The following is a 17235-nucleotide window of genomic DNA, read 5'->3' on the forward strand; positions in this document are numbered from 1 at the left end:
ATTCATTTCGAAGGGAGTGCCAAAAATAGCAGATCGCTGGCTTAGCTCTTTCCAGCAGTTCCATATAAGCGAATGGACTGGTGACCGCGCTTGCGCAGTGTGCTCTCCATTTATTTCTATGGGAGTTCTTAAAATGGCCGAGCGCATAGTATCATGCAGGATAGGCTTAGATATGTTGTCTCAGCCAGCAGTATCACACACAATAGGATTAGATACATCTGCTCAGCAGAGAGTATAACAAAGAATAAGATTAGATACACAGGTTAAGGCCGAATGCACACGGCCGTGAGAGCGGTGAGCTGAGAGCGGTCCGTGGTATGCCGGGCTGGATTCCTGTTCAGAGCAGGAGCGCATGGCGTCATTGGTTGCTGTGATGCCGTGCGCTTCATGTCGCCGCTGCACTACAGTAATACACTATACGAGTGTATTACTGTAGTGCAGCGGCGGCATGAAGCCCACGGCGTGATAGCAACCAATGACGCCGTGCGCTCCAGCTCTGAACAGGAATCCAGCCCGGCATACCACGGACCGCTCTCGGCCGCGGAACATGGCCGTGTGCATTTGGCCTAATACTGTTTAATTCTAACAATCTTTTGTTCTTTGTAGTTGTTTGATCTCGTGTATCGGGAAGAAACTTTACTGAATGTTATAAAAAGTGTAACAAGGAATGGGCGCTCCATCATCCTGACTGCAGTGCTGGCACTGATCCTCGTCTACCTCTTCTCAATCGTTGGGTTTCTCTTTCTGAAAGACGATTTCACCATGGAGGTGGATCGGCTGAAGGGCAGGACCCCAGACATGGGTAAGTCATTGATATATGATCATCTGCTTAATGTGGATGCATTTTAGGTTCATTCGATACAAAACCAATCAGTTTGCTGGGAACTAGCGCTGGGATTGAGGCTCCTTGTGTCTCATACCCCAATAATGTCAGTAGATTCTAATGAAATTCTAGCATCGATACCTGTTTGCTTTTCTGTATGCATTGGTGGTGCGGGAGAGCAGGATATAGCCCCACCTGACTTGTTAAGTCTACCATTAGATCCTTGAGTCACATTATATGTATACACCAGTCACCTCCAGAGCTGCATGCAGAATTCTGATGACTGTCTTTTAAAATTGTGTTCTAAGATAAATGTTATTAAAATCAAGTGTCAGAACTGTTATCTGGTCTCCGAGAATGGACCTCTCTATTGCCAACATTCAAACATGGCACAACTTCAGTTAGCTTAAATAAGTAAAGCAAAACATTTTATTTTCTACTGGATTTTAGTTATATCTTGTTACCGTATTTCTATCCAGAGCTGCTTTCCCAATTATGCTAGTTACGCTTGTGTACGCTCCCAGAACCTGATCAATAGGCCACAAGTTACCAAGGGAAAGTGTTATCAAAAACTCCCAGCAGAAAGAAAAAAAACGTTCCCTTAAAACTTTATATGATAAGTGAAAATAAAATCCCAAATATTTCCAAGGAGAATAACCAAGGAGAAAGATATCACAAAAAGCTATAATACAATGCAGGTACAAAGCCAGTGGAGTAACTAGAAATGACTGGGCCCCACAGCAAATTTTTGAATGCCCCCCATCCCCAGTATTCTTTGTACCCCCCTACTCCAATGCAACCCTCACTCATGTGACTAGTCAAGATAGCTCTCTGAGACAAGGCCCGGCAGGCCTGACTGTCTCTTTTCTACAAGTACCGTATTTTTCGCCCTATAAGACGTACTCCCCTTCTAAAAAAAAAAAAAAGTGGGAGGAAAATGGCAGTGCATCTTATGGGGCGAAGGCTGCCATTTTTACACTGATACACCGCTGACCGCAAGCTGCACAGTGCTGCCGGTGTATGCATCAGCGAGTAAGGGGCTGGGGGCCGGCCTCTAGTTTTGTAATGGCAGCAGGGCCCGGTGCAGTCACTGTATTCTATTGCACTGGGCCCTGCTCACTGTACTAATGGTATCTACTGTAACTGCAGGCAGGCAATGGTTAACTATACAGGGAGTGCAGAATTATTAGGCAAGTTGTATTTTTGAGGATTAATTTTATTATTGAACAACAACCATGTTCTCAATGAACCCAAAAAACTCATTAATATCAAAGCTGAATATTTTTGGAAGTAGTTTTTAGTTTGTTTTTAGTTTTAGCTATTTTAGGGGGATATCTGTGTGTGCAGGTGACTATTACTGTGCATAATTATTAGGCAACTTAACAAAAAACAAATATATACCCATTTCAATTATTTATTTTTACCAGTGAAACCAATATAACATCTCAACATTCACAAATATACATTTCTGACATTCAAAAACAAAACAAAAACAAATCAGTGACCAATATAGCCACCTTTCTTTGCAAGGACACTCAAAAGCCTGCCATCCATGGATTCTGTCAGTGTTTTGATCTGTTCACCATCAACATTGCGTGCAGCAGCAACCACAGCCTCCCAGACACTGTTCAGAGAGGTGTACTGTTTTCCCTCCTTGTAAATCTCACATTTGATGATGGACCACAGGTTCTCAATGGGGTTCAGATCAGGTGAACAAGGAGGCCATGTCATTAGATTTTCTTCTTTTACACCCTTTCTTGCCAGCCACGCTGTGGAGTACTTGGACGCGTGTGATGGAGCATTGTCCTGCGTGAAAATCATGTTTTTCTTGAAGGATGCAGACTTCTTCCTGTACCACTGCTTGAAGAAGGTGTCTTCCAGAAACTGGCAGTAGGACTGGGAGTTGAGCTTGACTCCATCCTCAACCCAAAAAGGCCCCACAAGCTCATCTTTGATGATACCAGCCCAAACCAGTACTCCACCTCCACCTTGCTGGCGTCTGAGTCGGACTGGAGCTCTCTGCCCTTTACCAATCCAGCCATCTGGCCCATCAAGACTCACTCTCATTTCATCAGTCCATAAAACCTTAGAAAAATCAGTCTTGAGATATTTCTTGGCCCAGTCTTGACGTTTCAGCTTGTGTGTCTTGTTCAGTGGTGGTCGTCTTTCAGCCTTTCTTACCTTGGCCATGTCTCTGAGTATTGCACACCTTGTGCTTTTGGGCACTCCAGTGATGTTGCAGCTCTGAAATATGGCCAAACTGGTGGCAAGTGGCATCTTGGCAGCTGCACGCTTGACTTTTCTCAGTTCATGGGCAGTTATTTTGCGCCTTGGTTTTTCCACACGCTTCTTGCGACCCTGTTGACTATTTTGAATGAAACGCTTGATTATTCGATGATCACGCTTCAGAAGCTTTGCAATTTTAAGAGTGCTGCATCCCTCTGCAAGATATCTCACTATTTTTGACTTTTCTGAGCCTTCTTTTGACCCATTTTGCCAAAGGAAAGGAAGTTGCCTAATAGTTATGCACACCTGATATAGGGTGTTGATGTCATTAGACCACACCCCTTCTCATTACAGAGATACACATCACCTAATATGCTTAATTGGTAGTAGGCTTTCGAGCCTATACAGCTTGGAGTAAGACAACATGCATAAAGAGGATGATGTGGTCAAAATACTCATTTGCCTAATAATTCTGCACGTAGTGTAGATATGTTCGATCCAGCAGCCTGTACTTACCATCATAGCAGGCAGTAGGCTTTATGAATGAAGCAGGCGGCGCAGGCACGTGACGTAGGAAGTTACACTGCCAGTGCCCGCCCAACCACACAGCCTCCTATGCTCGTAAGTACAGGCTGCTGGATCGAACATATCTATAGTTAAACATTGCCTGCCGTTACAGTAGATACGATTAGTACAGTGAGCGGGGCCCGGTGCAAAAGAATACAATAACTGCACTGGGCCCCCGCTGCCATTTAAAAACTAGTGTAGATGCCAGCCCCCACCCCCTGTATTGGTGGTCATTCACAGTGGCTGACACTGTTATGGGGGGGATCTGTGGATGTCAAATAGCATAAGATGCTATTTATCTGTTATCCACAGATCCCCCCCATAGCAGTGTCATGCCAGCCACAGACGCCCCCATAACAGTGCCAGCCACAGACGCCCCCATAACAGTGCCAGCCACAGACGCCCCCATAACAGTGCCAGCCACAGACGCCCCCATAACAGTGCCAGCCACAGACGCCCCCATAACAGTGCCAGCCACAGACGCCCCCATAACAGTGCCAGCCACAGACGCCCCCATAACAGTGCCAGCCACAGACGCCCCCATAACAGTGCCAGCCACAGACGCCCCCATAACAGTGCCAGCCACAGACGCCCCCATAACAGTGCCAGCCACAGACGCCCCCATAACAGTCTCATCCACAGGCTACCATTAGTTCAAAGCCCACCAAAAGCACACCTTTTGGTTCAAAATATTTGTTTTCTTATTTTCCTCCTCAAAAACCCAGGTGCGTCTTATGGCCTGGTGCATCTTCTAGGGCGAAAAATATGGTATATACTGTTTGTCATTTCACTGTATATATTGTCATTGTACAATACTGTTGACCGGGCCCTGACAATAAAATCTTTTAGTCCTCCTCCTGGGTGGGACCCTTCTGAGGTCAGGCCCCAGAGCAGCCGCTTCCACTGCTGACCCTATAGCTACGCCCTTATACTAAGGAAACACAACAGTTGACTATACGACTCCTACCATCCAAGAATTTATGGCGTATTTCCAACCACTCAACCCCCAGCAATCGCAGTAAGGTTCCATGTACACAATCGTAGGTTTGATCATAATTTTTGCGGATCGTATGTGGAGCCATTAATTTCTATGGCCCCACAAAAGATGTGTATGCGTGTGCTGTCCGCATCTGTATGTCCGTTCAGCGGCTTCACAAAAAAGAGAACATGTCCTATTCTTTTCTGTTTTGCAGACAAGAATAGGCATTTTTACAATAGTGTGGGATGTTCGAAACAGGAAAGTGTGGGGTGCACATGCGTGGTTTGTGGACCACAAAATGGATATGGTCGTGTAAATATGGCCTTAGGCTAGTGATAAATGCTGTATATACCGTATTTTTCGCTTTATTAAGACGCACCTGATGATAAGACGCACCTAGGTTTTTGAGGAGGAAAATAAGAAAAAAATATGACACTGAGGGGGGATCTGTGCATTACACTGATGGGGGATCTCTGGATGACACTTAGAGCTGTTTCACACGAGCGAGTCCATTGCGGGAATCACGCTCCGTGTGTGAGTGTGATCCTCCGTCTGGACTTGCAGGAGCGCACGGCATTATCATGATTTATAATGTGTCTCTGCTTGACCTTATTTCTACAGAATCATACTGACAGCTTTATGTCACTATAATTCTGTGGAAAAAGGGCCATGCAGAGGCACATAGCATTATAAATCATGATAATGCTGTGCACTCCTGCAAGTCCAGAGCGGAGGATCACACTCACACACGGAGCGTGATTCCCGCAATGGACTCGCTCGTGTGAAACAGCCCTTATGGGGCTCTGTGGATGACACTTATGTCATCCACAGATCCCCATAAGTGTCATCTACAGATCCCCCATCAGATGCATCAGTGTGGAGGGAGGAGGCGGGTACACTCATGGTGGGGCCCGTTGCAGTGACTCTACTCCAATACACCGGGCCCCGCAACTGTTAAACATTCAATCTGATCTATAACTAATTGTATATGCTCTGTACGGTACTTACTGTAGTACCGTAAGTATAGCATTAAGACGGCGCAGACCGGCATCTCCCTCGGTCATGCGCCACCTGCCCCAGCTCCCTCCACATGCGCAGCCTGCCCCAGCTCCCTCCACATGCACAGCCTGCCCCAGCTCCCTCGGTCATGCCCTGCCTGCTTATCTCACTTTATGAATGAACAGGAAGGCGGCGCAGGACAGAGGGAGCTGGGGCAGGCGGCTCATAACAGAGAAGGAGCTGGGGCAGGCGGCGCATGACAGAGGGAGCTAGGGCAGGCGGCGCATGACAGAGGGAGCTAGGGCAGGTGGCGCATGAGGAGGGAGCTGCGGCAGGCGGCGCATGACCGAGGGAGATGCCGGTCTGCTCCATCTTAATGCTATACTTACGGTACTACAGTAAGTACGGTACAGAGCATATACAATTAGATATAGATCAGATTGAATGTTTAACAGTTGCGGGGCCCGGTGTATTAGAGTAGAGTCACTGCACCGGGCCCCGCCATGAGTGTCCCCGCCTCCTCCCTCCACACTGATACTTCGCTGGCCGCGCTGTGCAGCATAGCGGCCAGCGAAGTATTCGCTTTTTAAGACGCACTTTTGGGGGGGTGGGGGCGTCTTATAAAGCGAAAAATACGGTAAATGGCCACTTATCTGCAGGCACATACGTCACTTGGACTGCTGGTAAGGCTGCCAGGATCCTGGTCTTCTCATCCAGGTGGCTGCTGATTAATGTAAAAAATAAAAATCAGACATGATATAGGACATGGCAACCTCTTTCTAACAAAGCTAGAACCAGCCCTGTACCTCACATGGATCCAGAGATCTCCCCAGTCATTGCTCTGCTAGATCTATATCCAGCTGTCAGCTCAAGTGGAGTGTCCTTTCTACTGCAGCTAAGGGGGCGTGTCCATGCTCTCCCTATCACAGCTCAGGAGGCGTGTCTCAGCTTTCCCTATCATAACTCAGGAGGCAGTTGAAGGATGAAACTGAGTATGTGCAGTCATGTCAGTGAGCAGGTCAAAGAAATAAAAATAAAAAAAACAGCAGGTGGCGCTATACAGATACATGTTATTGAATAATTTACTGGCTATACAATTTTTTTTTATTCCATGTAATTACAAGAGTATTCAGATCCAAGTGCTGGCTTGAAAACGGTAGAATATTTTTCATGGGACAACCCCTTTAAGACAGCAGTGTGGGCAGCAATGTATGATATGAATTGTAGTGTGTAGATCTTTCATCTGCCTTGGTACCAGGAGATTAATACAGCAAGATTTCAACCCTTCTAGCTATCGGTGGTCCCAATGGATATAGATTAGGGTGTTGTAGGGAGAGTTCCGAAGACAGTGGGATTGCCGTTATTGGGGCTGTTGTTCGGCTTTAGGTGGGGCCACCCAAGGTGATTTAAGGATTAGTACCATTGGGGTACTCAGTATTTGAGATTTTTTTTTCGCTTATAATACATGTTGTTTTAAGGGAATGCTTTTTTTGCTGTGACATCATTGTACCTTCTTCCTCTCTGTGTGACTTGTGACATGGGCACATTTCCTTGCCGTAATGAGCACCGTATGTCAAGTATGTTGATTGCCGCTCATTTGGCTCCATCTACACGGAGCAATCATTGCGACTGTATGTGACTGAACAATTGTAAGAACATTTACTCTTCCAACCAGTAGCCAATGTTAAAGGACTCCTTTCTGCAGCTTAGGATGTGAATGGAGAAGAAAACTTCATACGTGGCAGAATCAGTACTTTCTTAACATTTTCTGATGATTTTGCTGGTGGAAAGTGAATTGCTTTTGGAGTTTCGTTTTAAGACTTTGATCCTGTGATATTCTTGTCATCAATCTTCTCAGTTCTTATCTTTTCCTGCTGAAGAATCAATGTCTTAGACATAAGAGAAACATCGACCAACCCTTCATAGGCCTCTTATTGAACTGTATTGTGCCCACATGTCAGCGAGCATCGCCATGACTGGCACATGTTAATACAGCATGTCTTTCTAGTTAGATAGTGACACATACTGTCGCTGTATAGCTAGGCATACTGCCATGCAGGAACTTGGTAAAGCTGAATACCCATTCCTGTTGTCGACAGCAGCCACATTTGCCATCTCACAGCTTTCTCAGAAAAGGCTTGAAGGAGGGAGACTTCTGCTTTCTGGCTGTGATTTGGCTCATGGTCCCGGTATGGCTGTGGGCACGTAGATTGGTCAGACCATTGGAGCTTCCAGGCATGGAAGGGTTACTGGCAGCCGGCGACTCAGCAGCATGTCGGTCTTGTGAGAAGTTTTTTAATCCCAATAATCTCATGAGGATTTTCTTGGCCAGCGGCAGCTGCTCCAATAACAGCAAGCAGAGAGCTAATTTTACAAGAGGCAGCGTGTGGCTTGGACAGGGCACACAACACCCCTGTGTAGTGACTCCACCAAAATATGGCCGCAGAAACCACCATTACGCGGAAAGCACAGTAGAGTCGTTTACGATAACACATCGTCTATTGATTACCCAAGCAGATGTATCATAAAGAGCAAAATAGCTCAAATGTCCCCAGTTATCCAGAATTATCTATAGGTTTCTACAGTTATCTCTTTGATTTCAAAATCTAGAATAATCTCTCTGGTTCTGATATCAAGCGTTATTGCCCCAAGTCTGGTATCCAGAAGACATAGGGCCAGATTTATCATGACTCTGACAGCTCACTCCACTTTCACATATGGCTAAAGTCAGTTTTAGCCAAGTCAGATTTATGATTGGCCCTTTAAGACTGTAATAAATGTGGTTTGACGGTTACAGTTTATCTGTCAGTAAGCAGCTTTACAAAAGTCGCACGTTTTTACCAAAAAGTCGCATGTTCTATTAAAAGGTCTCATAAGATAAGCATGGTCCTTACTGTGAAATTGCAAATTTTTTAGTGACTTTTTAAATAGTCGCAGTAGTAAATCTGTCTAGAGATTCATTTACATAAGAAAACACGCCCACTTTCAGAAAACTGGCGAGCATAGTGCAGAGCACAAAAAAGTCGCAAATTTTTTCGCAGTTTTAGCGATTGCGAAAAAATTTGGGACTTTTTCACTCCATTATTCTGACTTGAGCTAATGATAAATCTGGCCCATAGTGTGGATCTAAGAATGAAAGAGAATTCTGGTCAAAGGATTAAATTTGGATGCCAGAAGCACGGAGATAAGACAAGACTTTAGTACCAGAGATATATTTCCAGGTCAAAATCAGAGAGAAATCCTGGAGAACAAATGAGATCAGGAATTATTGCCTGGTATCTGGCTTTGTCAGATGCAGAGCTCCAGAATTCTCTCTCCAATATCTCATATCAAAGGTTATTGTCTATCTGGTTCTGAGATCCAATGAATCCGTTCACTGCGAGATCTGTATTTATCTCTCCAGTTTTGAAATGATCTTTCTGAGGGTATGTTATTCATCTACTTTTCCTGCTCTGACATTTGTTATATCTCTGGAATGGAGATTCCTTAAAGGAAATGTACACCTACAGAGGCAATTTTTTTAATGATTGCATGTTTCTCATTTTTGGCTAAAAATCTTTTTTTCAGTTGGCTTTTATTAAAAATATTGAGCTGTTCTGTCACCAAGAGTTAACTGTTTTTCTAGCTGTGTGACTGCTACTTTCACTTTGTGCTGTCATCTAATAAACCTCATCTCTAAACTACTGAGAGGTCATAAACACTTATTTAAGCCACATTCAGTAAGATAGGGATTGAGCTATGATGAGTGTTTAGGATGTCAGAGAGCAGAGATAAGGAGTCCGTCAGCTCCTGGTCTGATGGAAAAGACAGAAAATCCAGAAAATAAATGACTTAATATTTAAAAAATAAAGACTAATTAAAAATATATATTTTAGCTCAAAATGAGTACAATGCAATAATAAAAAAAAAATTACCCCCAAAGGTGTACATAGCCTTTTAAGTTTGAAACGCACTACAGCTGGGAGAGCCAGATTTTGTTTGAAGTTTATTTCTTTTTCAGGTTCTAAAGTATCTCTATGGGTCTGAGAACCAGAAATTTTCCTTCTGTGTTAGAGATCCCTCCTAGAATCATTTCTTGAGAACTGTACTGAAATCTGTCTAATGCCCCATGCGCACAACCGTATTTCCGGTCCGCATCCATCCACATCGCGGATGCAAACAGCACTTGGATGTCATCTGTGTGCTGTCTGTTTCTGTGTGGCCATGACTCAAATTACACTGCGCAAAAATGATTTTGCTACTGAGAGAAAAACATGTGATTTATACTAAAATGAGCGTGAAATTTGCCTGACACGTCTAGATTTTAACCCCTTAAGTATCCTGGGATTTTCCATTTTTGCGTTTTCGTTTTTCACTCCCCTCCTTCCCATAGTCCTAACTTTTTTATTTTTCTATTCACATAGCCTTATTAAGGGGTTATTTTTTGTGGGACAAGTTGTACTTTCTAATGGCACCATTTACAGTTGCATACCATGTAGTAGGAAGCGGGAAAAAAATTCCAAATGGGATAGAATTGGGAAAAACCGCAATTCTGATAAAGTTTTTTTTTTTTTACACTATGCAGTAAAATTGACCTGTTATCTTTATTCTCCAGGTCAGTACGGTTACAACGATACCACACTTATAATTTTTCTTGCGTTTTAATACAAAAACAAATGAAAATGTAAACCTTTGAGGAAAAAATACTTTTTTTTTTATAACCGTATTCTGACCCCTATAACTTTTTTGTAGTTATGTGTACGGGGCTGTGTGAGGGCTCATTTTTTTCTGGAGGATTTGTTCTTTCTAGTGATACCAATTTTAAGTGTGTGCGACTTTTTGATCACTTTTTATAAAAAAAATAAATATTGGGTAGTTGAAGTGACAAAAAATTGCAAATTGGCATTTTTTTTGTTTGTTTTTTCCGTTACGCCATTTGCCGTATGCCATTAATATTGTTATATTTTCTAGTATGGGCATTTTCGCACGCGGCGATGCCCATGATGTTAATTTTCTTTTATTGTTTAAGTATTTTTATGAACTTAATTTTTTTTTATATTTGCAAAAACTTTTTTTTTTTGGTATTGGTATAGTCATCTAATAGGCACCGAAGCCTGCTTGAGGCTTCAGCCTATTATATCAATGTAACAGGTTCCCCGATCTCATTCGGGGAAAGCTGTTACCGGAGCAGAAGTGCGCGACTTCCGCTTCTGGACTGCGCAGATGCCTTGGTCACATTTGACCATGGCATCTGAAAGGGGAAATGTATGCGATCAGCCTCATGGCTGATCGCATACATGTGCCGCGGGTCTCTGCTATTTAAAATAGCAGAAACTCGGCGACTATTGCGCCCGCTGCACGTGCGAGCGGGCGCCATGCTTGGGGAAGTCCTTAAAGGGTTACTTACAAGCAAAGCCTATTCGGTTATAATATTAATGCATTATATTAGAGATATTCAAATGGACATGTCCAGACCCGTTCAGACGCACTCAGGCTGATGTCAGCAGTAAGTATATAAGGCAGGCTGGGCAGATTTTGATAAAATGATCTGTTATAGTGCTATCAGTTTTGAATCTTAAGATGGATAAACACAACTGTGTTAACGATTCAGACAATTTCTGCTACATACAGTACAGACCAAAATTTTGGACACACCTTCTCATTCAAAGAGTTGTCTTTATTTTCATGACTATGAAAATTCTAGATTCACACTGAAGGCATCAACATTATGAATTAACACATGTGGAATTATATACATAACAAAAAAGTGTGAAACAACTGAAAATATGTCATATTCTAGGTTCTTCAAAGTAGCCACCTTTTGCTTTGATTACTGCTTTGCACACTCTTGGCATTCTCTTGATGAGCTTGAAGAGGTAGTCACCTGAAATGGTCTTCCAACAGTCTTGAAGGAGTTCCCAGAGATGCTTAGTACTTGTTGGCCCTTTTGCCTTTACTCTGCGGTCCAGCTCACCCCAAACCATCTCGATTGGGTTCAGGTCCGGTGACTGTGGAGGCCAGGTTATCTGGCGCAGCACCCCATCACTCTCCTTCATGGTCAAATAGCCCTTACACAGCCTGGAGGTGTGTTGGGGTCATTGTCCTGCTAAAATAAATGATGGTCCAACTAAACGCAAACTGGATGGAATAGCATGCCGCTGCAAGATGCTGTGGTAGCTATGCTGGTTCAGTATGCCTTCAGTTTTGACTAAATCCCCAACAGTGTCACCAGCAAAGCACCATCACACCTCCTCCTCCATGCTTCACGGTGGGAACCAGGCATGTAGAGTTCATCTGTTCACCTTTTCTGCGTTGCACAAAGACACTTTGGTTGGAACCAAAGATCTCAAATTTGGACTCATCAGACCAAAGCACAGATTTCCACTGCTCTAATGTCCATTCCTTTTGTTCTTTAGCCCAAACAAGTCTCTTCTGCTTGTTGCCTGTCCTTAGCAGTGGTTTCCTAGCAGATATTCTGCCATGAAGGCCTGATTCACACAGTCTCCTCTTAACAGTTGTTCTAGAGATGTGTCTGCTGCTAGAACTCTGTGTGGCATTGACCCGGTCTTTAATCTGAGCTGCTGTTAACCTGCGATTTCTGAGGCTGGTGACTCGGATGAACTTATCCTCCGCAGCAGAGGTGACTCTTGGTCTTCCTTTCCTGGGGCGGTCCGCATGTGAGCCAGTTTCTTTGTAGCGCTTGATGGTTTTTGTGACTGCACTTGGGGACACTTTCAAAGTTTTCCCAATTTTTCGGACTGACTGACCTTCATTTCTTAAAGTAATGATGGCCACTCGTTTTTCTTTACTTAGCTGCTTTTTTCTTGCCATAATACAAATTCTAACAGTCTATTCAGTAGGACTATCAGCTGTGTATCCACCTGACTTCTCCACAACGCAACTGATGGTCCCAACCCCATTTATAAGGCAAGAAATCCCACTTATTAAACCTGACAGGGCACACCTGTGAAGTGAAAACCATTTCAGGTGACTACCTCTTGAAGCTCATCAATAGAATGCCAAGAGTGTACAAAGCAGTAATCAAAGCAAAAGGTGGCTACTTTGAAGAACCTAGAATATGACATATTTTCAGTTGTTTCACACTTTTTTGTTATGTATATAATTCCACATGTGTTAATTCATAGTTTTGATGCCTTCAGTGTGAATCTATAATTTTCATAGTCATGAAAATAAAGAAAACTCTTTGAATGAGAAGGTGTGTCCAAACTTTTGGTCTGTACTGTATGTGGCAAATACACTACTTATGATCAGCGCAAGAATCTGACAAAGCGAGTGCGTCTTGCAGCTTGGGATGCATTTGTGCTAGTAGTGCAGAACTTCCTTGGGAATTAGTAGACAACATTCTTACAGCATATGAACAACTTAGCTGCTGAATGTCATTGAAAGTGCATTTCTTACATTCCCATCTTGACTTTTTCCCAACCCAATTTGGGACACGTAAGTGACGAACATGGAGAGCGGTTCCATAAAGATATTTCTACAATGGAGAACAGGTATCAAGGCTGCTGGAATCCCAACATGATGGGGGACTACTGCTGGTGTTTGCAACAGGAAAATATGACCATTCACAAACGCAAAAGCAGATACCTGAAGCACTTTTAACAATACTGGGCCCTGCTCAAGTAAGACTTAAACTGAAAAACAAGACTTTGAAAATGTGTTATTCCATTACATTTTCATACACTGTTTACTACGCAAACTTTGATGTAGATCAGGTAATTGTTGGCGTAAAACTCATTCTGTTCAAAATTATTCAATGCTTTCCAAATGCTCATTGAGGCATACTTCTGCATAGCAAAATTTCGTGACGTGTTACAACAATTCTGACTTCAGATTTGTAATCCGCACACTCGATGTAGCATAGGACAAATGGTTTTTGCCCGGTAGCAGACGAAAAGTTTTTTATGTTGCGTAGTGTTATAGAACATGTCCTATTGTCCGTTTTGTGGACAAGAATAGGCATTCCTACAATTGGGGACCTCAAAAAGTTCCAGATGCACACGGAAAGCATCTATGCAGGAGGCCTAACACCAACAAGCAGAACAAGATTTGCGTGTGTCTGATATTTTCCACTCTCACACGGTCAGTATTTGTAAGCCAAAACCAGGAGTTGAACCTACAGAGATCCTATAATGGAAATATTTGTGCCTCTTCTGTGTTTTGGCTTACAAAAATACTGACCACATACTCACTGGGTGAAAGTGTCCATTGGCAGTGGCTGCACTCTAGAATCAGCTCTTCAGCACTGAGGTCCAGAAAAATCTGTTAGGGTCAGACTTTCTGATTTAACCTCCCCATTTGAGATCTATTTCTCTGATTGGGATTCATGCCTTTGGATCTTTGATCCCAGAGTCTCTGTGGAGTTCTGAGATCCAGAACTATCTTTATCTTGCTTGAATGTATACAGTTTGAGTAATACTTATTGCTATTGTAATGATGTGCATGGGAATTACTCACATTGAAATGGTTGGTGATTTATGACTTATGGTGCATTCACACGACCGTATGTATTTTGCAGTCTGTTACAGATGCCTTCTGTGTGATGTCCGTGTTGCAACTTGCATCCATTTTTTTGTGGATCTGTAACACTCCAGAGTGGTGTTGCCACCCCTACTACTATCTCTAATGGGTTAACCTGTATGTCATCTTATGTATTTTGTTCCAGGTCCTCTCCATATTGTGCATTGATAATTTTGTTATGTAACTGTTTATCACAAGTAATGTGCCTGGTTCACCAGCAGGTGGCAGTGCAAATGACAGAGCTATAGTTAGAGAGAATGGAACTTGCCATTCCATTCTCCCCCCTTTGGGCAAAAGTGGGCCAGTCATGCTTCCTGCCAGAAGGGTGGGGCAGAAGTTTCTAGTGAGTTCTAGTCTTCCCTTGACAGGGAAAGGGAGTGCAGGGACACATCACTGTCTGACGTACCCACGCCAGCCAGAGCACCCTAAGCTCTGCTGGTCATGGAGGCAGAAGCTTGGAAGCCTCAAGAGCCAGGAGAATAGTTCCTTAGCCGAAGCTAAGTCAGACTAAAGAGTGGAGTGCAGCATAAAGAAAGAATCAAAGTTACTAAGCTAGCCTGTCAGTACAGCAGAGACAAAGCAGAGTAGAGTTTGCCTGCCAGTTCATTCTAAAGCCTGCTGGAACCAAGACAAAGCTTGTAACTGTTTGAAGAAATGTTTATTCAAGTAAAGCTGCCATTGAACTTCATCTCAAGGTCTATTCTTTCAAATCCCTCAATTATCCCCCCTATTGGAGCCAAAGCTTGTGGTCCAGTCGTATCCAGGTGGGAGCACCGTGACACACATAAAGAAGTAGGCCGCACTATACCACTCAGCATTTCCTACACCTGGGATGCGATAGAGGGCCCTAGGGGATGGCGCCCGTTGCAGATCCATTGAAACAAAGACTATTCATACCCACAAAACAGACAAAAATTGGACATGTTCTCTCTTTTTTGTGGGACAGCGGAATGGACATACAGATGTTGACAGCACATAGTGTGTTGTCCGCATTTTTTGTGGACCAATTGAAATGAAAAAAATACGGTTGTGTGAATGGGGCCTAAATGTATACGATGCTTGTAATTTTTTTTACAAATTTTCGTCAATAGCTCTTCGTCCTGATATTTATACATGGTTCTGAGATTATGATTCTGAGATCTAATTAAGATTTTATATCTAGATTTATTGTCATTAAATCTCTTCTGAGATCCAAAATCAGGATTTATCTTCCAACACTAAAAACTGGATTTAAAGGGGTTATCCAACCTCAACACAAAATTGACAGGAAATGGTGTAAAAAAAAAAAAAAAAACACTAAATGTTCACCATTTGAAATCTTCGCAATTCCAGACTGCAAGCAGTAACTTCCTGTCCTATGATCACCAGTCAGGGTGCTGCAGCCGTAATGTGACCACAGGAAGGGACTTACAGTCTGTCAGGGACAGATCAGTTACTATTAGACTGACTTACCCCATATTTAATAAGATTCAGCCCTTCGCAACCAGTCTGCATAAAACTGCAATCTCACTATTCAGTTAAGATGGCCGCCACTGCCCTCACCCTGAGGCTAATCCCGCCTGCCCTCACTAGTCAGTAACAATAGCCCCCAAAACCTGGCTTTAATCATTTACACACAGTCCCTGGCTGTCTGTAATCTGACCTTGCACGCTGCGTGCTTCTGTGTCCTCCATCCTTCAGCACATAGACGGACCCTGCATAGCAACCCTATTTTAAGCAGAGGTAAAAGCAGGCAGTACAGGGAACAAAACTGTGGAATTAAGGGATAATTGAATACACAGTGAAAATATGAAATAGGGCCACCAAGGTGATATTAATCACCACAATCCAATACTCCCCCAAAAAATATATACGACAGTTATACTTTAAAATTAGTTTGACTTCCTTACCTTGTTCTTTCACCAGATAATGAGATCCGTGCGTCTTCTCTTACGTCAATGATGGGCTCGTGTCACAAGGAGGAGTGCTCCACATCGATACCGCTCACAGGTCAGTCACCTTTATGTGTTTCTTTCACATTCAAAGGGCATTTTCCCTTAACATGAACCAAATAAAAAAACAAAAACAAAATAAAAACATGAGCGAGCAGCCATATAACAGTATGGCATTGAAGGTAATAAATAGGAAAATTTTAAATTCAGAAGTCCAGGAAACCTAGGTGCTATGATTATGAAAATTTGGCTTTCATCCAACTTTACCCACACTTGACGACAATCTGCAGCAACTGAATTCACTGAAAATTTGATTATTAAATGTGATTATTACAAGGGTTCTATCCTTGTTTCCTGAAACAGCACCACTATTGTCCATGGCTGTTTTTGGTATTGCAGCTCAGCCCTATTCACTTGAGCTGCATTTATTACAGTTGCCTACCACTCACACGACCATATCAGTTTTGCAGTCTGCAAAATACGTATGCGGTCCGTGCCTTATTCCGTTTTGCGGACAAGAATAGGGATTTTTTTCAATAGGACCACGCGAAAATGCCATTTTCGCGTGGTCCCATTGAAAAAAATCCCTATTCTTGTCCGCAAAACGAAATAAGACATGTTCTATTATTTGTGGCCAACACACGGATTTCAGAGGGTCCGCATATGGTTGTGTGAATGCACCCCTCAGGGCTCATGCACACGACCGTTGACGGCCTGTGCCCTTTTTGTGGCTGACAAACAGCGGGCCCACAATGTACGGGCCCCAGTCATGTGCACCCCGCATCACTTATGTGGACCCATGCACTTGGAGGGGCCTGGAAGGTGTGGAACGGAGGCACGTAAGCACTACGGAGTGCTTCCATGGGTCTTCTGTACATGCCTCCGCACCGCAAAAAAAGTAGTGCGTGCACTACTTTTTTGCAGTGCGGACCTGCGTCCACATATGGTGGCCCTATGGTCAGTGCCTGTGCATTGCAGACGACAATGAAGATTTATCAAAACTGGTATGAAGGAAAACTGGCTTAGTTGCCCATAGTAACCAATCAGATTCCACCTTTTATTTTTTAGCAGCTCCTTTGGAAAATGAAAGGTTGAATCTGATTGGTTAATTTTCCTTTACACCAGTTTGATAAATCTCTGCCAATATCTTGATCTTCCCCTTTTTCAGTGGTTGAAATGAATGATCTTTA

The 17235-nt window shown here is 43.3% G+C and overlaps 1 protein-coding gene across 1 annotated transcript in view; it reads left to right on the top strand.

Moving 5' to 3' along the window:
• ITPR2 (inositol 1,4,5-trisphosphate receptor type 2) overlaps positions 1-17235 on the top strand; it is a 372015-nt gene that overhangs the window by 319896 nt on the left and 34884 nt on the right. The window contains 2 exon segments of the mRNA XM_044281452.1: positions 607-802; positions 16020-16103. Coding sequence (XP_044137387.1) covers positions 607-802; positions 16020-16103 — 280 coding nt within the window.

Source organism: Bufo gargarizans, chromosome 2 (genome assembly GCF_014858855.1).
Source record: "Bufo gargarizans isolate SCDJY-AF-19 chromosome 2, ASM1485885v1, whole genome shotgun sequence".
NCBI classification, from domain to species: domain Eukaryota; kingdom Metazoa; phylum Chordata; class Amphibia; order Anura; family Bufonidae; genus Bufo; species Bufo gargarizans.